Genomic DNA, 22391 nt, shown 5'->3' on the forward strand with positions numbered 1-22391 from the left:
TTTATGCAAGTGCTAGTGCATTATAAAATCACAAGGTAATTCATTAGCAAAATTAGTTTGAGAAAAAGGAACCAGGACCGTCATTCAAGGAAAATTAAGTAGGAAAAGGAAGATATTGTAGAGGTGGAAAAGTCCCAAAGAAACTGCTGCCTATTATTTTCTAAGCCCTGGGACCCCACACGGGGAGAAAGTAGTACACTGAGAACTGTGGGCTCGTATATTACATAACCTATCTCTTAAAAGAGCTAAAATAACCTAAAAAAACACAAATCCACCAGTGCCATATAAATAACAGAGAATGAAGAAATTGAATGCGGTTCCCTGGACCAGGCTATACAATATTTTTATTTTAATTGCTGTTCAGATCCTAATACTATTTCGATCACCTTGGAAAAAAGCTTTTTAAAAAATCTTTTTAACGGAATTTGAATACTCATAGCCTTTTCCTACTTAATTTTCCTTGAATGATGGTCCTGGTTCCTTTTTCTCAAACTAATTTTGCTAATGAATTACCTTGTGATTTTATAATGCACTAGCACTTGCATAAATTATTTATTTCGAACCACACCCAGTCGGTGACTGTAAACATTTGAGCACTTGCACTTTATAACTTATTGGATTGGAATTTTGAATCTATTGCTTATAGACTCAGTACATAAATTAACAAGTTGGCACTGGCTATTTTTAATATACAGAAAAAGCAACTCTATGCTTCTCTGAACTTGTTGTTTTGCTAATTGTCTATGATATCATTTATATAATTAATTTAACTTATTCGAGAGTGCGGGGGCTTTTACTATCTTTTTCTCATTTTTTGAATAGTTGTTAACAGTAATTCACGCCTCCGATTCTCCACGAGGTAACAATTAAACTTAAAGGACTGCCTTCCTTCTTTGTATTTTTGCTCTTACTATATGTTTTGGTAGCAGCAGTGCCTCTAAGATAGCCAAGAATGTCAAAACAGAACTTCTACCATTTGCTATCACAAAATATAAAGTGAATTACATGTGGCACTGCATACAACTGCTCCCTTTGCTAATAAATGTGAAGAGAAAGCAGTTTAAAAAGAGTTGTATGGTTGATTCACTCTTGTCTCATATTATAAACAAATATGTCATTCTAGAATACTGCTGTAACTCGGTTAGCATTACTGGTCAGTACCTTCAAAATAAACCACTGTTAAAACTACAAAATACGTTAGCCATTTAGTGTAAAATGGATTTTGTAGCTCCTCTGTGGAACAACTTTAGGCTTCCTAAATACTAAGTGTTAGTATTTAATTTGTTTCAGAGGCAAACGCAGTTACTTGCTGTTGTTTTGGTAGATTAACAGAGCAATGGGTGACTCTTTTACCAAAAGTCTTTGCGAAATTCATTAGGAACATGACATAGAAAAAGGCTTATTCTTTTGCATGTTAAGTGGGTTCTCCACACAAGAAGCTGTAAGGTGCTTCTTTTGACTATGGCTATGGCAACAGATCTGAATTCTGAAAGCAAGAAAATGAAAACACCTGTGAACTCCTGTCTTCACAGTAAAGGCCAATAATTCTGCCAACAGGCCAAGTCGGCATCTTATTGGCCCGTGTGTGGGGCTATCCGACACGCTTCCCCGATCGATATCTGTCCGAAAGTCGTCAGATCTCGATCGGGCAGGTTAAAAAATCCTGCTGAATCGTGGCCGCATCTATGCGTGTATGCGGTTCCGCGATCCAACACCCATATAGGATCCATTATGATCCGATCGTTGGGCCCTAGGGCCCACGATCGGATCAGGCTGATATCACCCACTTCAGTGTGGGCATATCGGGGAGAGATCGGCTCGTTTGACGACATCTCCAGATGAGCGGATCTCTACGTATTTGCCCTCATCAGAATCTGCAACATTACCGCTCTCTCTTTCCACCCTAGGGACAGACAGTCTATTCTCTATATTCTATGAGTAGCCAGCTAAAATGCCCACAACCTTGTATTTCTGCCTTGCACGTGTGTCACTCATGTTTCTGGTCGTAGCTCTGGAAGATGTGACAGATACAATTACTGTGGACAGTGAAAACCCTGTATTTTTACTTTTAACAAAATGCCCAGTCCCTGGTAATAAAAAGCTGCCCCACAACATAATGCTACTACATTTATATGGTGTGTTTGAGATGTGGCCAGTGTAAGAATTGCCCCATACATATTGCATATTTTTTGAAAAAAAAATCTCTATCTTGGTCACGCTCATACTTTTTGGCAAGTTGCTAATGTGCTTTACATGGTTCATTTAGAGTAATGGCTTCTTTTGCCACACTTCTGTTAGTCAGAGATCTTGATATGGTTACCTGTTGTACTTTTACTCCTGTTTGAGCTACATCACAATTTATTGCTGCTCTCTCCCTCTCTCTCTCTCTCTCTGGCTTCTTTCAGAAGTCTTCCTTCTCCTTTCTGCAAAGAACGTTGATAGACACCTTTGCAAAGTAGTGTCTGGATAGTTTGATATAACTTCCACTTAATGATAATTGAAGCAATACTCTACCTTTGGGGGAAGCACCCAAAACTGTTGACTGCCTTTCACTTGAGTTGAACATGCCTGAAATCCTTAGCCAGGGAACGGGAGACAGCAGAGGTGATTCCATGTGCCATTAGGCTTTGTGCTTCCACAGTATATCAATTAAATTCAAATAGCAGGCTTCAATTCTTTTTTTTTTTTTTTTACAATTTATTTACTAACAAAATAAAAATCACATTTATAATAAAAGATGCAGTAGGGAATCCGTTGGCATACAAGTGAAAAAAATGCAAATATTTATATAGCCTTATGCAGAACTGTACAGCATCCTCATTAAAAGAGATTCAAACCTAATTTTTAATATCTTTTGTTTACTTTTATGAAATAGTTGGTTCATTGGCCGGCCATGTTAACTTTAAGCACAAACTCTGTATTAAATGTCTAGTATAAGAGAGACTTTGTGTAGGTATTTTTAGATTAGGAATGCCATTTTGTCTAATTAGATTCCCCATGGCTAGCATCTTTTTGTTTATGTCGGCAAGTTTTATTGGAGCATTGACGTTTCCTAAAAATCTACATGCAGATTCCTATATTCCTTTTAGTGGTTTTTCAGTACTTGGAGTTAAGATAAGTGGAATGCAGAAGTGACACTTCTGATCCAATTCCCAAAGAACAATGTTTTTCTCCAAATCACCCTTACTGCCCCTTTATTTGGGAGTTCCCAGCAGCCTGACTTATTAAAGCTCTCCGGTTAGCATTTTCAGGCGCTGTTATTGGAGATAAAAGTTCAGCACTAGGACTTTGGGTCCTGAGGATGACATAGCAGAAATTTGATACGACTGACAGTATAGCATTTGGGGATGCACACAATCCACTATTTTGGATTTGGCCGAACCCCATAATCCTTTCCGAAAGATTCGGTCGAATACCGAACCAAATCCTAATTTGCATATGCAAATTAGGGGTGGGAAGGGGAAATCATTTTTTACTTCCTTGTTGTGTGACAAAAAGTCACACAATTTCCCTCACCGGTCCTATGCATATGCAAATTAGGATTCGGTTCGGCCGGGCAGAAGGATTAGGCCGAATCCTGGATTCGGTGCATCTCTAATAGCATTTCACTTTCTCATTTTGTGTCTTGTAATGTAAAGAGGTACAGACATGGAATGGAACAATAGTACTATTACCTATATTATTTTACCCTCTTGTGCATTATAGTAATTCTTATTGGTTTTCTTTGGAAAACAAATGTTAAAACACATTTTTGGATCATTAGTATCTTATTTATAGCTCAGGTAACTGAGTGTTTTGTGTACTTTTTGTTCCTTCCAGTTGCCCCCAAGTTTTTTCCCATATTTATAAGCTTAACAATTTAGGATTTGCAATATTTTCCCATTTGAGAAACTACTTTTAGTAGTTACTTTGCTTCCCGCAACTCATCCATTAAGGCCTTCACTGCTCTTAAGCCCATTTCAAGTTTGAGCATAAGAGCACGTATTGCTTCACGCAGTAAGTTGTTTGTACATTTCCTACATCTGTAAATAACTGCAAGTTAAAAATATACACAAGCTAGCATTATATAGTTGTCAAAAAAATTGTAGCAAAATATTGGAACCAGATTTTATTTTTTAATTTACATATTTACAGATCTAGGAAACTTCATGGACCATGGGTTAGACATTTCCATTTCTTAAAGAAACTTTTGTTCCTAAACATATAACAGGAAAAACCTCAGAAGAAATGTCTCAGCCTTTGTACCATATAAAACAATCAAAACAGGGATGTGGGAACATGTTGGAGCAAAGTACAGGTAAGTGTTAAGGTGGATGAGAGGAAGTTAGAAGTAGACGTTGTATAAAGTCCTACTTACCTTATGGTTTATGCCTTTAATGAAATCTGATGCAGTTTATTTTAAAAGGTCTGGCTACCAGAAAATGTACTATCTTGATTTTTTTTTTTTTTTTTTAAAGAGCAAACTGTATTCTTTATGTTTAAACAAATGTAATAAAATAGCTTTCTTTCTGAGAATTTTACGTAAACATTACCAAACCCATGAAAATATTTTATATATTATTTTTGTTGCGGTTAGGGCCAAACAGATCAAAATTGCAAGACATGTTGGCTAACCTTAGAGAGGTGGATGAGCTGCCATCATTGCAACCATCTGTCGTGTCATCCTCAAGGCCTGCAAGTTCAAGAATTAGTGAACAAGAAATAAACCGCGCTGATGAAGGTAATAATGTGAGATTTGTTCTGTGTAATTGTGCTTTGGTTCTTTCAGACATTTTCTACTTTGGGTAACAATGAATAATTTATGTAACACAAATTTAAGCAGAATCAACTATAATGCCATGGCATTAAAGCTTAATACAGGTATGGGACCCATTATCCTGAAACCTGTTATCCAGAAAAACCAGAACTATTGCATGGCCATCCCCATATACTCTATTTTATCCAAATAATCCAGATGTTAAAAAAATATTTCCTTTTTCTTTGTAATAATAAACCAATACCTTGTACTTTATACAAACTAAGATATAATTAATCCTTATTGAAAGTAAAACCAGCCTATTGGGTTTATTTAATGTTTAAATGAATTTCTAGTAAACACAAGGCATGAAGACCCAAATTACGGAAAGATCTGTTATCTGGAAGACCCCAGGTCCCAAACATACTGAATAACAGGTCCCATACCTGTATTTTGTTTCCGTTGTTAGTGACTGATGCCCTAAGCCTCTTGGGTAAACCCTTCAATCCATTGTAAGCACACCAATGAATCTTTTTACTGCTAGGCATGCTCTAATTTGATTGCCCTTATAATAAGGATGCTGTCCTGTTTGTATAATATTTTATAATATATATTTTTATAATATTTATATATTTTTAATTTTTAGTAGATTACAGAAAAGTCAATTCTTAATTTAAAGATAAATTGAAGTAGTTACATTAATTAGGTAAATTACATTCTGTTTGATTCAGAGGCAAAAGAAGCTGTGTCTGTGCATCCAAACTGCATACAGTCCAATAGGCAAACATGTGGCTGCTGGAAGAGCTAGCTTTATACATGCACATTAGTGCACCACTGTTGTGCTTACCACATCCTTAAAAATGATGTACAAGACTTGCTATAAAGTGTGTTCAGTTTTGCAGTTCTGTTGTTTTCCATAAATTGCATGCAGCTAAACCAGCAATTTTCTCTTCAAGCAGTTTTGGAAGGAGGGGGCCCATTTTATAACAGTACCAATGGCATGGACACTGACTAACCAGAGTAGTATTGATTGTGAACTTTGATTTGCTGAACATGATACAAGGATTTGATGAAGCAGCCAAAGCCTAACCACAATGGTTGTGCCACAATGACAAGCTGTTGTAGCATCTCAGAGGCACAGTGACAGCCTGACAGGAGAAAATGTTTTGCTGCTCTGTAACAACACACAGCTAAAGAAATATAATGTTCTCCACACTGAAACTGAGAAGCTGATAATTCTTTTTGTGCAGGAGTGACACATTCCTGGCTTCTGCGGTAGTATCTGTTGTTTGAAAAGGTCCAGGCTCTGAGTCTATTCTGGTGACTGGCTAGCTGCATAGATACTCTCACTTACAGGGAATTTTCTGTGTGCTGTTGCGAAGGCTGTTGCCGATCCTCTCACCCACACTTCTGTTCATGTTCAAGAAGAGAATAGATATATGAAATAAAACCTGAAAATACCTTTCCCTTCCCTAACATTTGGATCGCTGCATGTAAAACACTTTACCTGCGGCAGTCCAGCTTAATTGTGGGAAAATGCCTTCTGCTGTTCTTCACAATTAAATTGGATCACATCATGCAAAGTGCTTAACATGCGGTGATCTGAATGTTAGTGAAGGGAGAGGTATTTTCAGGAGATTTGTGTTCCCCCCCCCCCAAATTAATCTGCAATGGAAGTTGTACGGTGCGCAATCTATTGCCCAGAGTGCTTGGGTTTTCCAGGGGTTTTTTCTCTAATTTGGAAGACCGTACCAAAAAATAAATAAAAAAACATTAAATAAAGAGAACAGGGTTTTCTGCCACCAGTGTGGGGGTTTGCACGTAAGTTACCATCAAATGCAAGGTTCAGTTTTATTACTGCAGAGAAAGGGCATTCATTTTAAAATGAGAATTTCTTGCTTTGGACTCCCATGCTTTAAAAAGTAATACGTTTTTTTTATCTTTTTCAGTGGAAGCATTAACATTCCCACCCTCATCTGGGAAGTCTTTTATCATGGGAGCAGATGAAGCTTTAGAAAATGAGCTTGGACTTGGAGAGTTGGCTGGACTGACAGTTGCCAATGAAGCAGATTCTTTGACGTATGATGTAAGTTCTCCTTCAGAGAGAAAAATTTTCAAATTTTCTTTACATTGGATTAAAGGGGTTGTCACCTTTGGGTTAACTTTTAGTATGATGTAGAGAGTGGTATTCTGGGACAATTTGCAATTGAGTTTTTAGCTTTTTATTCAGCAGCTCTCCAGTTTACATTTCAGCAATCTTGTTGCTAGGGCCCAAATTCCGCCTGCACCCATGCATTGATTTGAATAAGAGACTGGAATATGAAGAGTAGAGTACCCTTAATAGAAAGAGGAGTAATAAAAAGTAGCAATGTATTTGTGGCCTTACAGAGCATTTGTTTTAGACAGTGACCCCCATTTGAAAGCTGGACAGTGTCAGAAGCAAATAATTAAAAAACTATTTAAAAAAAAAATGAAAACAAACTGAAAAATTGCTTAGAATTTGCCACTCTAAAAGTTATCTTGAAGGTAATGCAACCCTTTAAAACTTATTGAATTTACTTTTTCATCAAGTTGTGTTTGTTTAGAAAGGTATTTATTCATCCAGGCCATAAACAAGGGATGCTGTCATGTGGAAAACATTTTTTCTCAAAACACATCAGGTAATAGTGCTGCTACAGCAGAGTTCTGCCCTGAAATCCATTTCTTAAATTTTATATTTAATTTTGAAATCTGACATGGGGCTAGACATTTTCTCAGTTTCCGAGCTGCCCCCAGTCATGTGTCATGTGCTCTAATAAACGTCAGTCACTCTATACTGCTGTACAATGGGAAGGTAACGAGATAGCAGCTCCCTAACACAATTTAGCATCTGCCTGGTAGATCTAAGAACAGCACTCAATAGCAAAATCCAGGTCCCACTGCAACACATTCAGTTACATTGAGTAGGAGAAACAACAGCCTGCCAGAAAGCAGTTCCATCCTGAAGTGTTGGTTCTTTCAGAAAGCTCGTGACCAGGTAAAATGACCTGAGATGTCTGCCTACACACCAATGTTACAACTAAAAAAAAATTTAGAAATAAACACAACACCATAAAAATCATGACAGAATCCCTTTAAATTAAAGACGATGCTCAAATTTGCTGTCACGTATTTTCAAGGTTACTAAACAAGTCCAGTTCATGTATAATTGCCACTACTAGATATGTTGATGCCTTTATTCGTATTTTTCCACCACCTGTGTCTTTTGAGAGCTATATGCCGTTGGTTGAGCCTTTGCATTTAAAGGAGAATTCAATCTGTGGGGAAAAAACCCGTACCCCCGCCCCACCTCAGGTAGACCTCCCTCCCTCTTCCCCCCAGGATAACTACCCCCCCTTACTTTGTACTTACCCCTCGGCGCAGATTCATCCAGTGGAGTTGCAAGCATCCATCTTCCTGCTCCTCTGTAAGCTGACTGAGAGATCTGCAATTTCTGTGTAATTCCGCACATGCGCAGTTGTCGCAACCTGCTCCAACTGTGCATGCAAAGAAAATACCGATCCCAATTGGCTTACAGAGGAGCCGGAAGATGAATGTGTGCAACTTCACTGGAAGAATCTGCACCGAGGGGTAAGTACAAAGTATGGGGCATTTCCCTGGGGGAGGGGGAATAGTTAGCCTTGGGGCCGGCGGGAGGGAGGTCTACCTGCGATGGGGGGGGTACTGTTTTTTTTCCCCCACATGTTGAATTCTCCTTTAAGTGGAGGTAGCAACTGAGTGGTATACAGGAGCTCCCTATTACACAAGTTCAAAGGGTAGTTCACCTACACTAATCAACTTGAGTATGATGTAGTCAATGATATTCTGAGAAACTTGCAGATAGGGTTGCTAGGGTCCAATTTATGGTAGCAGTCAGGCTGTGATTTCAATAACAGATTGTAAGATAAATAGTAGAGGTCCTTAATAGGAAAATAACTAAAAAAATCACAAAAAAATTGTAGCCTCACAGTACAGTAGTATTTTTCTCATTTGGCTGTTGGAGTGCTCCAGGATGCCCAGATATCATTTTCAAATGTAAGCTGAAAAAAGGCAGAAGAGGTAGGCAAATATTCTTCTTGAAAGGATGCTAAGTATATAACCTTCTATAACATAATTAACGTTAACTTAAATGTGAACTACACTTATACAGAAAAAGCTATAAATAGGAAATTGCGATAGAAACTGTATGATCACTATATTCTAGGCCGTGATTCAAAAATTCCCTCTGGTTGTTTTTACCTTTAGGGTAGGTTAAGATCAGTTTTCCCCTTAAGGTGTGCACGCACAAATTTTGAGGTTAAAACACAACATTTTGTATTAATTCTGACCTAAGCACAAAGTTTTTGAAAACTGCTCACAAAAGAAAGTTTTAGCGCACACAGGTGAGAAGAAATTATAGGTAACATTGGTTAAGATGTAGTTTTATTTGATTATGTACCATTATTTCAGTTATTCTTGAGTATTTTTTAAAATCGTAAAGATCTGTGCATTTTCTTTTCTCTTTCAAGATTGCCAACAATAAGGATGCATTAAGGAAAACATGGAACCCTAAATTCACATTGAGAAGCCACTTCGATGGAATACGAGGACTGGCTTTTCACCCTTCAGAGCCAGTGCTTATTACAGCGTCAGAAGACCATACATTAAAGATGTGGAATCTCCAAAAGACTGCTCCAGCAAAAAAGTGAGTTGCTTGTGCTTAACCTATGCATTAGTAAACACATATGCCCCATTAATTGTTTTTTATCAACATAGTATGTCCTACTTCAAGCTATTATTGATGATTACTTCTGAACTGAATATTCCATCTTCCAGTGCACCTTGTTGGCTGCAACTCCTCTTAACCCCATGCAATTTAATTGTTCAGGCTTTTCCCCAAATAAATGTAAAGACGGAATGTGGTTATCCCTGTGAATAACCAGTCATGCAGTATCCATTCTTTTTGCCTGAGTCCTGATGGTCAAATACCATGGATGGTTGACCAATGTATGGCCCTTTTTACAGTCATTACTCAAACATATAATGTATGCAAAAACAGATGGGTAACTTACTATAAAATATGTTTGATATTTCCTCTCTCTTTTTTTTTTTAAGGAGTACATCCCTTGATATAGAACCAATTTACACATTCAGGGCACACAGGTAAGCCACAAGGTTTTTCTGTTTTGTGTATTTATTTATTTATCTCCACATTTGTAGGAGTGGGTATAGCTGTCCAATGAAACATCCAGGCATTGATTATTCTGCACTAGCAGTCTTATTTTTATATTTGTTTAAATATAGCAATATTCTAATTGAAAAAAAATTGTTTAATAATGAAAAGAAGAAACCCCATACAAACTGTATTTTAATGATAATTTCTTCATAGCTTTCATATTAAATTATTTCATGGAAATACCTAGAAAATGGGTGCCTATTTTATTTTTCCGCCTGCAGCATTACAAAGATCAATACTATATGCACATGACTTACTTTGAACTGAACATGTTCTAAAAGCACTTCAAGATTTTTTTATTTGTTAATCCAATTATATATCAATGTTCCATTCTATATTTCCTTTCTTGGTATGAGTTTACACCCCAGCTTCTCACCTGTGGCTTAAGAGTCATCCAAAGACTGCACACGTCTGTGTCATTGATGAGTTGACATCACTGCAAGTGCATAATAAGCGAACCGGGAGCTCAAACATAGCCAAACGCACCAGGAGCTCCCTCCTGGTGCAGACCACGTAGCACGTACAAGTATTTTTAGCACAACATGTTATCGTTTCCCCCAGCCGTGTAGAAAATGATTTTCCCTCGATAAGGTGCCCTTTAAGCCAAGGTAAGGAAATAAAATATCTAGAATGACTTCAAGATGTAGGGTGGATCAGAGCTGGTGTTATTTGACTCTGCATCAGTGTTATATTGCAAGATTTATTCATTTGTTTAGTCGGTACAGTTGCCTAGTCAGAAGTAATTGCTAATTGGATTCTTTTTTTTTTATGCTTTTCAGCAATACATTTCTATATTTATCACCCTTATTTTTGTATGTATTTAAAAAATATGACATTGTGTAAACTTTACCCATAGCAAAATTATCAAATTTATGTTATTCATAACTCAGACAACCCTCCTGTCCTTTTGCAGGGGCCCAGTATTGTGTGTAGTAATGAGCACTAACGGGGAACAGTGTTACAGTGGAGGAACAGATGGTGTTATTCAGAGTTGGAATACTCCTAACTCCAATGTGGATCCCTATGATTCCTATGGTATGTTACAAACTTGGCAGTGTGCAACAGAAGGACACAGAACTGAAAGTAATGCACTGTCACAGTTTACAAACAAATTTCCTGTTTTAATGGATAAAAACCAAACTTCAACTTCATATACGCTGACTTGTCTTTCTTGGTGCTGATTGGAGCACATCACAGTGTTTCAGTTATTAAAGAAGTAAACCTAATATGCGAAAAATGTCCTAATATGCTATTCTATATTGAACATTATAGTGCCTCACCACTCCCAAGCCCCATTGGTTTTCACTGTAAAAAAAAAGCAGGATTTGTTTATTACTTTCTGCTCTCTGTGTCTTACTAATGAAACAATGTTAGTAAGTCAGTTCTACTTCAGGTCTGTTTATAAGATGGCTTCTGCTATGTTTCTGAAAATCAGAAGTGCAGAGAATGTAAACAGCTTACAGTAACATTTACAATTACAATACAGCTTTCAGTAGCATTGTATAAATAACTTTAAAATAATGGAATATGTTTAATGTGTATTCGAAAGTTTATAGTTAAATTTAATTTCATTATACAAGAAACTATTATTCTGTTTAAAACCATACTTTTTTTTCATTATTTTGAGGTACAATTCTGGGCCTCTTTTCAGGATGCTATTATGGGATTCTAAATCTAAGGACATCCATTTTTTAGAAAGAGATGTTTTGGGTCCTGTCGTCTAGAACAATACCATGTTATAAACATACACTTTTTTTTTTTCCTTAAAAACAGACCCTACTGTTCTGAGAGGAGCATACGAGGGCCACACTGATGCTGTTTGGGGATTGGTTTATAGTGCAGTGCATCAGCGTTTATTGTCAGCTGCTGCAGATGGCACAATACGAATCTGGAATGCTACTGAAGTCTCCCCTGCATTAAGCATATTCAATGAAAACCAAGGTAATATAATTAACATTTAGCATTATTTGCATTACATATTGGTAGTCTTTTTGTAAAATATTTTTAGGACAAGTAGAACAAAACCCGCCCTCTCTGCACCATGCATTACTGTCAAAAGTGTTTGTAGCTGCTATAAAAATGCAGTGGGTTGGCAGGTGCTGTCAGATAGCTGTCACTGAGCATGTGCAGTTTAAGCCAATTCAACAGATTCTGTATTTTTGTATAGCAGGTCCAAAAATAGGGGCAATTTTGGCAGTAACAGGTGGTGTGGGGAGGTCTTTGGGGTAGGGTTTCATTCTCCTTTAAATGTCTAAAAACGACTATATTGTGTAAATGGCAGAACTGCCATGTTGGCAGACAATTGGTGCAAATAGTTTCAGTTTATGGAGTCTAGAGGTTGTTAAAGTCAGGCTTATTTAATTATGTTTAGTAATATTAACTTTGTAATATTATTGTTTGAATATCTGCAATGTTTCCTATTATGAAAAGTATGTTTGTACTTTGTGACCCAATGGGAATAGACAATTATGTCAGTCTAGTCCAGTAATAGTCCCTGGGAATGATTTGCTGCCTCTTGTACTCTTATTTCTTGGCTAAAAGCTAAGTATCTATTAGGGTGGCGGCACACGGGGAGATTTAGTCGTCTGCGATAAATCTTAGCTACTGCGGGCGACTAATCTCCCGGAAATGCCTTCCCACCAGCAAGAATGTGAATGGCCGGTGGGATGGCATAAGCATTGCTTCGGTTTTCCGAAGTCGCCCAAGCTTTCCTTGTGAGGCAACTTTGGGCGACTTCGGAAAACCAAAGCAACGCTTATGCCATCCTGCCAGCGATTCACATTCTTGTTGTTGGGAAGATTAATCCCTAATAATAAATCTGTACCATTTTTATAAGAACCTGACTGTATGCAGTGAAATTCCCCCTTCATTTACTTACTATTACTGCTGCGGATACGTATCTCTACACGGTCGCTGGCTGCTCTACAGGGAAACAAACAAAGCTGCTCGAGTTCTGGCAAGTAAGGTGGAGTGGCTCCCCCTGCTGTTTGGAAGTATGATCCTTTCCCTGCAGAGCAGTTAGGGACTGTCTGAAGTTTCCTATCCAGAGCAACTAAGAAGATTTCTTATAAAAACAGTACACAATTTTTAATTAAAGTATGTTAGATATAGGTTTCTTTTACATTAAAGAACGTAAAAATGGGATTTTTTTTTTTTTGCCTTTACATTCCCTTTAATGTTGGACTTCAAAGTTGCTTCATTGTTTTACCATAGATGTGTGATGTATTTCTGTTCCTTAAGACATGAAAAGTGGCAACACTTTCTATTGTAATCAGTGTTTGAGTATGATTAAAAAAATCATCAGCAATTAAAGCTTCACTGTGGTATTAAGTTGTAGTTCTAGGATTAAAATACATTTTAAGACAAGTATAATAAAGGCTTATTAATATAAGTTTGAGTAAAATGTACTAAAAGTTTCATGATGGTGTTAAAAGGAGAACTAAACCCCCACAATTTTAAGTCCCCACTGACCGTCAGTTGGCCCCCTCCCTGCCTCCCCCCCTGCACAGTCTTACCCCAGAATTCTGTCCCCTCTTGAAATAGTGACCGCACATGCAGAGTGAGCGCAGCGGAGCTCACGGGCGTCATCTTCTGCTCTTCGGTAGACTGTGCAGGGGGGAGGCAGGGAGGGGCGCCAGTGGGGACTTAGCATTGTGGGGGGTTTAGTTCTCCTTTAAAGCACTTAAAGCCTTGTTTTTAAAATAAGTTTTACCTTGCAGTGCTGCAGTCTAAATGTGTCTTGTAAGTGATAACCAATTTTAAATAGCATCTATAACTTTAATAAAATATATTTACTGCTGTTTATCTTATATACTAATTTTTATACTTTGCATTCAAGAACTAGGAATTCCTTCTTCTGTGGATCTTGTAAGCTGTGATCCAGCTCATCTGGTAGCTTCCTTTAACAATGGACATACAAACATCTTTAACATGGAGACGCATCAGAAAGTTTTAACATTAGAATCATGCATAGACACAGGTATGTGAAAACTGGAATGTCTACATTTTTTTTTCTTTAATCAGGTGTATTCAAGAAGTCTTGAGAAGTTTTTGGAAGTAAACACATTTTATTCATTTTCAATTACATCCAGTTTTGTTGTTAATTCATATGTATTTTCTGATTTTCCTGAACATGTCTCCTGGTAATAGCTTTGCTCCATGATGGCAGTGAAAGGACAGAAGATTCTAAATTATAAGATATAATTTGCAATCCTCCCACAGGTTGCATTTTATCCAGATATCATGTGCTGTTGGTGGGTCAGGAGGACATGTTAAATGGTGTTTAAACATTTATGCATGACAGATTGTTAATGCTACATTTTTTTATACTTATTCGTACATTATTGTTCATTTATATGTTTTTTTCCCTTTAGCTGTTAATTCGACTTGCCAGATAAACAGAGTAATTAGTCATCCAACTCTTCCAATTAGCATTACTGCTCATGAAGACCGTCATATAAAGTTTTATGATAACAACACAGGTAAATAAAACTTTTATGTAGTCCTTATTAAGCCAGGAATTGTTCTACTTATACAACATAGTATTATTCATTCCCCACTTTCTTCTCCCTGTGGTCAAGCTCTGGTTCCATATATTGCCCACACAAGGACTCGTAAGAAAGATCGATAATTTATTTCGACTTGTTTGAGTATGCACTTTCGGAGAGAAAGTTACAGAGTATATTTAAGAAAGATGTCCTTGGTGAACAGTATGTACATGCAGAGAGGACAGGTTAATAGACAAAATGTTAAGATTTTATTCTAGGCATAAACAATATTTTAAAACTACATTATTTATTTACAGGCTTTTTGTATTACTTCATTTATATAATTATTAGGGTAAGAAATAGCCCCCTAGATGTTGAATAATATACATTTACTAGTAGAGATGTTGGGTTTGGTCCCATCCCAAACCTACAGTCAAGGTGGAGTGGATTAAAGCAATAATGAAAAGATGAGCAGGCCAAATAAATTCCAAGTATACATTTTTTTAATTTTCATGTTCTTAAAATAGCCTAGGTGGGGATGTTTTGCCTGCTCATCTTTTCATAACTGGTCAGATAGAGAGTCATCAATATCCTCTAAAACATGGGTAGGCAACCCGCGGCTCTGGAGCCTCATGCGGCTCTTCATCCTGCTTGCTGCGGCTCAGTCTTGCGGCTTTGCCTGTCGGCTTCTTGAGTGTGTGACCGCGGTAAGCTAATGGCTAGCTCACCACGTTTGCACACTCAGGAAGCCGCCAGCAGGTGTGAGGGCTGCATAGACATCCCAGGAGTGACAGGCAAGACCGAGCCGCAGCAAGATGATTCATCATGGTCCTTACCGCGGTCACACACTCAAGACGAGAGGGAAGATCCGCAGAAGTCACATTAAACTGATAAGAACACTAGCATTTAATAGGGCTATTCAGTGTTTTCAAAGTAGGCCTACACATACACACTGCACTTCTGTTTGTTGTATTCTGTTGTTGTAACAGTTAAAATTAAAAAAAGGTTAAAACTTTTAAAAGTTTATAAGCTGTGTTGTTTGTTTTGCGGCTCCAGACTATTTTTCTTTAGTGGAAGAAGGGGCAAAATGGCTCTTTTGATAGTAAAGTTTGCTGACCCCTGCTCTAAAATATATCTTTATAGTTGGTGATTATCAATGTGCCTTTATATGGCCTTGAAACTCCTCTGTGACTTATAATAGCCATATCATTTACAATAGGGGGTACTTTTATTCTTCTCAGGAAGCTGAAACATGTTCTCGAGGGGAAAAATTATTTAGATTTAGGTCATTCATCTAGATTTCATACTTTTCCTATTCAGGGCACCTTTTGGGGTCCATCATTTTGTCACAGCTCCCCATGGGTCATAACAAGTTTACAGATGTAGTTCATAGTTTTATAAATAACTTGGAAGAAAAGTAAATATTTACAACTTGTCTTACCATAATTAACCTTTAAGCTGGGCTTCCATGAGAAAAAAATGTATTGTCACCCTAACTTCCCCATACTGTGATATCACTTTTGTTTAGTTCTTTTCATTGGACATTATTTTGTTTGATTCTGTAAAACAAAAATGTTACCCTTGTGTCTCCCTTTGTGTTTTACTTATAGGAAAACTGATTCATTCAATGGTAGCTCATTTAGATGCTGTCACAAGTCTTGCAGTTGATCCAAATGGATTATACCTGATGTCTGGCAGTAAGTGTTGAAATCAAAATGTATTTGCCTGCACTAAACTGTGGTACTTTGCCATAACTATGTACCTTTAAGTTAGTGAGTTAGACATTATTTATCCACCATGTTTTGAGAACTAGTCTAGCCATTTTAATTCTAGTGTCCAGAGAACAAAAAGCAGCTTTGAAATGGCAGCCTCAGAATGTCTCAGTGTTAGTTATTGACATCCCTATGCAGTCATGACTATGCAACTGCAAGTGACCATATATTTATTACATTTGTAATAATTAAGACCAATAACTTGCTAGTTTGATGTTCTCAAGCAAAACCAGGCAGGTGGATGTCACATTTGTCTAAAGCTAGAAGATCATTTCATAAAGTTGCCTTGGCACATCTATGGCATCACTTTTTAAGAAAAAATAAATAAATAAAAAGGTAGTGTTTGTGATGCTTTAAGACCTTTTTATATAATCTCTTTGCTTTATTCATCTGCATGGGATGCTGCTATACATCCAGGGAATATGGAAGACTAGGCAACTATAATTCCCCCCAAAAATATTAATCTTAGAGATGTAAAAAAAATAGTATTTGACACTTTTCTTTTCACAGGTCACGACTGTTCGATACGTTTATGGAACTTGGAAAGCAAGACCTGCATACAGGAATTTACTGCTCACCGCAAGAAGTCAGATGAATCTATTCATGATGTAGCATTCCACCCTTCCAAATGCTACATTGCCAGTGCAGGAGCTGATGCTCTAGCCAAAGTTTTTGTATGACACCATGTTCCACTGTAGCTTCTCATTTATTCGTCCAGCCACATCAAACAGAGACCTGTTACTAATGCCCGACGAAATGACTTACCTGGCCTTCCCAACCCCCCTTGTGTTCGATAATCAGGATAAGACGCAAAAACTGTATTGCGGGTTTTAGTTTTTCTGGGTTCTGTTTTGTAAACTTATGGTTTGTTCTGGGTGCTGTGAACTCAGCTGGTTCTTAGAGCCGTTGTTCTGTTTTTCTCAGATGCCATCTGAGCAGTAGAAGCAAATTATTTTTAGGAGTGAGTATTTGTCCAGGCAGGCCTGGATCAGACTTAAGTTCCACCATAAACTGGGGTGTGGCTAGTGGGACATAAACAATGGCCAGTAAAGTGGCAAATTATCATAACAAATTTAACAGGAATGTGTTAATTCTTTTATCTTTCTGTAATAGCTCTAACAAGCCTGTTAAGTGAATAAATTAGGCCTATGTTTTCTCCGACTAATACGATAGATATATCCTTCTAGTTTGTGTCATTGACTAAGAAAGTATTTTCCCCTCTCATCCATTGGCTATTTAGCAACAAGAAAAATCAGTGTAGCAGTTTTACTTCTTTTTTTTTTTTTTTTTTTTTTTTAATGTGCACCGTACACAGTATGGAATGTTTTGAGAATATATTATCTGGAAATACATAAAATAAATTAATTAGATTTTTTTTTTTTGGAAAATAACATCATTTATGATTTGTCTTTGGAACATCTGCCACATAGTCTTTTAATTATTTTTGTTTAAATACAAACCCAATTCCACCTGTTAGCTTTTTAACTTAAATATTTATTAAGAACATTAATAAGCTTTATCAAGTCCATTGACTTAACTTCTCATTTATCATTTCCAGCTGTGTGCTTTGTCAGTGAGAATAAATAAAATGTCTACTATTGGTTCCTAAGGTAGGTTTCATTTGAGACAAACCTGTTTTTTTTTTCATTTGTGTTAAGCTCATATTTGTACTGCCAAACATCACTGTTCTAAGTAATGACAAAATTAAACTGCAGTATTTTTAATTCTTCTATTACAATCATTAGCATGTCATTTGAACAATATTTAATGGCAGAAAGCTAATCATTAGGATAGGTTTTCTTAAATGGGCAGTATGCCACATTTTCCAGCAATAGTTCCAAAAATAAGACTTGGGCTAAACACGCTTTTTGCCTAGTGTTTTAATTAACAAATGTCTATTATTTCAATAGACAAAAATTAATTTTGAAGACTGAAATTGAAAGTAAGTTTCTATCCTGGTTCCTATTATGCGATTAAAACAAATTACCAGTTGAATGAGATTCCCTCTGTATAAACAGACCACTCCCTTCTACCAGCAGGAGTAGTTGTTAGTCGCTGAGTTATTTTAACCACCTCCTAAGAACCCGGAGCTTAGAATATGACTTACTTTCCATTTTAGTCTTTGGTCTGTTTAGTGCAAGAAATATCAATCACCATAAATATTTCTTAAATAAACCAATAGGCAATAAGGGATGTTCTGTTCATTGCAAACCTTAGTCATTAATCTCATGTTGAAAGAAGGGATTTACCACCCTGGTAAACTTTTTCTCAGGGGCCTAGTCTGGGAATCCGTTTCACCACCCAAAAATTGGTTTAAAATTAATTATGCATTTCTTTTATATACTGCTCTATGTCCTGCAAAAAAATGTACTTTATTAAAGCGAGCATGGAAACCCATAGTAAGCAATATATGGACCTGTTTGTGGTCTCAACACATATATAAGAATACCTGTGTTACTGGTCATGCATATTTCTGTAGTTATTGCCACTTACTACATAACTTATTCTAACGATCTTTGATCTTTTTTTAACCTCTGAACTTTATTAAATGAATGCAGATCTATTAATAAGGCAACTGGATGGTGTTAAAGGGGATATTCATACTGAAATGGTCTTGTATGATGGAGATAATGGTATTTTAAGGAATTTAACATTTTGCAAGGTCCCACTAAGCCTAACCTCAACGCAGACGTCCATGCAATATACCAGAGAGGACTTTTGTAGATAAGAAAAGAATACAACTAAAAAGTAGCCTAACAAATTATATGCTTTTTATGGGTGATGTGCCCATAATGTAGCTCACATCACACTAGTGAGATGTACTGTATGGTAGAGCATACTTCAAACAAATAAAAATGAAGACCAGTTGCAGATTGTCTGGAGTATTACTGTATACATCATACCACATGTCAGGTGAACTTCCCCTTTAAGTACATGATCCATTTGATGACCATTTCATTTAAATATCATGTCATATTAGATACTGTGAAATGGTTAAATGCACTCTCTGCCAGTGCCTCTTAATGTTTCTGCGATAAAAATTGATTTCCACCTGCCTCTACCACCTCCCCTCTCTGCTTGTCCTAATGGATCCAGTGGTGTTTTAAACTGTAGGATAAATATAGTTATTTATGAACTTGCCATCATATTGGCTAACACACTGATCTTTGTTGCACAGGCATGCTCAGAGCTGTTTGGAAAAGTATTGACTGCTCACATATAGTCTGATAATTGTGTATTAAACTGCTAAAAATAGCTATAAGAAATTGGAGAAAAAATGTCACTGAATGAACAGAAGACGATGATTCGTTTTATAATGTTATCACTTTGTGGAAAGGACAAAAGTACAGTATGTGGCTATTTACTTAGACTTTGAAATTGTGGATTATTAGTGTATTTGACCTTTCTTTTGTTCTATATTTTTTTCAGTTCTTTCTTTCTAGACTAAGTCATTGGAAAAAAAAAAGATTTATTTGAAAATTCTAAGCGCTATGTATATTATATATAAATATATATATATATATTGTAAACATATATTAAATGTGTCTAGTATGGGATGACTCCAGGGGTGCATTTTAATCTTTTTGTATTGAGTTCTTCTAAGTGAGTGTACACAACAGATTCTGGTATGGATGTGATATTGAGTATTTTGCTGTTACATACTATATACAGTTACAGCTGTTTCAGTTGATGTACATACATCTGAAGTTGGCATGCTTGTTTTAATGACTGTAATATTTAGTTAATTAAAACCTGAATGTAAGTAAAAACTGGCTATTTAAATTCTAACAGGAAAAAAAAGAAAACTTTCAACATGTAAATGTATTGTAGTTGAATCAGGTGACAGCAGGATAAGGATAAAAGGTGCCTTTATTTTTAGAAAAACAAGAAAGCTAGAAAAAAAATCCTTCGGTGGAGGGGGACCCGTATGCTCACTGTGTCCTTGGTATGAGAATCTTTAAAGTGCTTAATACCAGGACTTGACGAAACAACCTCTTTCCAAAACTACAGGTATGGGATCCATTATCCGGAAACCTGTTATCCAGAAAGCTCCATATTATGGGAAGGTTGTCTCCCAGAGACTCCATTTTATCCGAATAATCCAGATTTTTTTCAAAATTATTAAATTTTTCTCTGTAATAATAAAACAGTACCTTGTACTTGATCCTAACTAAGATACTTAATCCTTATTGGAAGCAAAATCAGGGTTTATTTAATGTTTACATGATTTTCTAGTAGACTTAAGGTATGAAGATCCAAATTACAGAAAGATCTGATATCTCGAAAACTCCAGAGCATTCTGGATAACCGGTCCCATACCTGTACTTGATTTTTTTTCTTTAATAGAGGAATGTTTCATTCATTTTTTTTGTGCTATCCTATTAAAGATGTAAACCACTATAACATTTCCTTTATTTTTGTGATGATATGAAAAATAGCCTTTTTTTTTTTTTTTTTGGTTGGTTGTACTTTATTACAAATATTTCTGGACATAATGGGCTTATTCTATTAACCTTAGAAAACAACACTGGAATAAATATGAAGCGTGGTTAATAGAATAAGTCTGTCAGACTTGTGTTATAAAATCAGATTTTTTTTTTAATTCTATAGTTTTATATTTTATTCATTCAGTCAAGGTCCTTCCAAAACATTCTTTCTAGTGTATGGGGTAAATTAAAGGTGGTTGGAAACTGCAGTCTCCACTTTGTAATGGTTCTTTAAAACAATTAAAGCAAATAGGCTATATCAGATCAGAACTGTTCCGTCGCATGCCAAAATCTGAATTTTGTACAAGGAACTTTTACCAAAATAATTCTTGTTTTTAATAAAATGTATAGTCTTTGGGCCTTTTTCTTTTTTGCAGAAACCTAGTATTGGCTTAATGGATTCCCAGTAGTCTCTGTATTCTCCAGCAGGCAAAGTCTATTAGGGGATGCTTCTTCTAAATTGCAACTACCACCCTCCTGCAGTTGTCAATGTCTGTACGGGTAGAAGTAGGAAAAAAAAAAACGCTCATTGTTTGTCTATTCATGTAAGTTGTTTACCACAGTATTCACATTTTTACAAGAGACAAAGTTTGTTGCAAAAAATTAAATCTTGTCCGCGACTTCTGTATTTACACACAAACAGGGCTCTATTTGCCATATAAGTACTCAAGAGTTTCTGCCTAGGGTGGCAGCTTTAAGGGAGTGGCCCCCGGGTGCCTATATGGTAAATAAAAATTTTTGGGGGGAAAAAAAATCTCCACACCTTTACAAACTTCACAGTGTCTTTCAAGAGCCAACGTTTGTTGCAAGTCATTGTGAATTTCTCTACAATGTATGAATTCTATACATGATAATTGCCCTTAAAGGACAAGAAAAGTGCACAAATACATTTAGATATAGCAATCTCCATACCTTCATAACAAAAGCGGTACTTGTATGCAGTCGTACCATTAAAAAAATCCTGTCTGCAACTTTCATTCTGCTTTTACACACAAGCAGGGCCGTATTTACCTTATAGGCACTAGAGGGCCTGTGCCTAGGGCAGCAAGCTTTAAAGTGGACCTGTCACCCAGTCACAAAAATCTCTATAATAAAAGTCCTTTGCAAATTAAACATGAAATCCAATTTCTATTTTTTATTAAAGCATTCACAGCTGTTGTAAGCTTGTTTAAAAATCTCAGCTGTCAATCAAATATTGTTTTCCCCGCCTCTATGCCAGACAATTACTTTCACTTTCCATTCAGCACTTCCTAGATTTCACTGCTTTCCACACATTTCCCCCCCCCCCCCCCCGCTTTCTTCACCGTTTAATTGTGTAGCCAGGGCATGGGGATGGACACCGGGTCCCCCATTCTGGTGCACAAACAAGATTCTGAGATGATGCAAGGCTTGCCTTAATAACAGTGTCCACAAAATGGCTCCTGTCTGCTTGCTATAATTATGAATTCCCAGACCAAATGAAACAAGATTCAAATAATTTATAGAGTGTAATCAAAGTTTATTGACTGTCATAAAATAGGATTCTGAATAATTTTTTTGGTTGACGGATTCCTTTTAAGGGGGGGCCCCTTGGGTGCTTATATGGTAAAATAATTTATTCCAAAAAATAAAAAATCCCAGCCACCACACACCCTTCCTCACTAAATCTGACAGTGTTGATAGGGGGATAGGAACTAC

General features: G+C 36.6%; 1 protein-coding gene across 2 annotated transcripts in view; it reads left to right on the forward strand.

Annotated features, from left to right (window-relative positions):
* The window catches only part of LOC108716119 (striatin), a 59125-nt gene extending 39128 nt beyond the window's left edge, over positions 1 to 19997 (forward strand). For both annotated transcript variants that reach the window (XM_041562738.1, XM_041562737.1), the window contains 10 exons: positions 4577 to 4720; positions 6685 to 6821; positions 9262 to 9437; positions 9848 to 9895; positions 10882 to 11003; positions 11742 to 11909; positions 13807 to 13947; positions 14342 to 14449; positions 16066 to 16152; positions 16738 to 19997. In XM_041562738.1, coding sequence (XP_041418672.1) covers positions 4577 to 4720; positions 6685 to 6821; positions 9262 to 9437; positions 9848 to 9895; positions 10882 to 11003; positions 11742 to 11909; positions 13807 to 13947; positions 14342 to 14449; positions 16066 to 16152; positions 16738 to 16907 — 1301 coding nt within the window. In that variant the 3' untranslated portion in view covers positions 16908 to 19997. The remainder of the gene's footprint in view (positions 1 to 4576; positions 4721 to 6684; positions 6822 to 9261; positions 9438 to 9847; positions 9896 to 10881; positions 11004 to 11741; positions 11910 to 13806; positions 13948 to 14341; positions 14450 to 16065; positions 16153 to 16737) is intronic.
* Positions 19998 to 22391: the final 2394 nt, after the last annotated feature.

Source organism: Xenopus laevis, chromosome 5L, assembly GCF_017654675.1.
Source record: "Xenopus laevis strain J_2021 chromosome 5L, Xenopus_laevis_v10.1, whole genome shotgun sequence".
NCBI lineage: Eukaryota > Metazoa > Chordata > Amphibia > Anura > Pipidae > Xenopus > Xenopus laevis.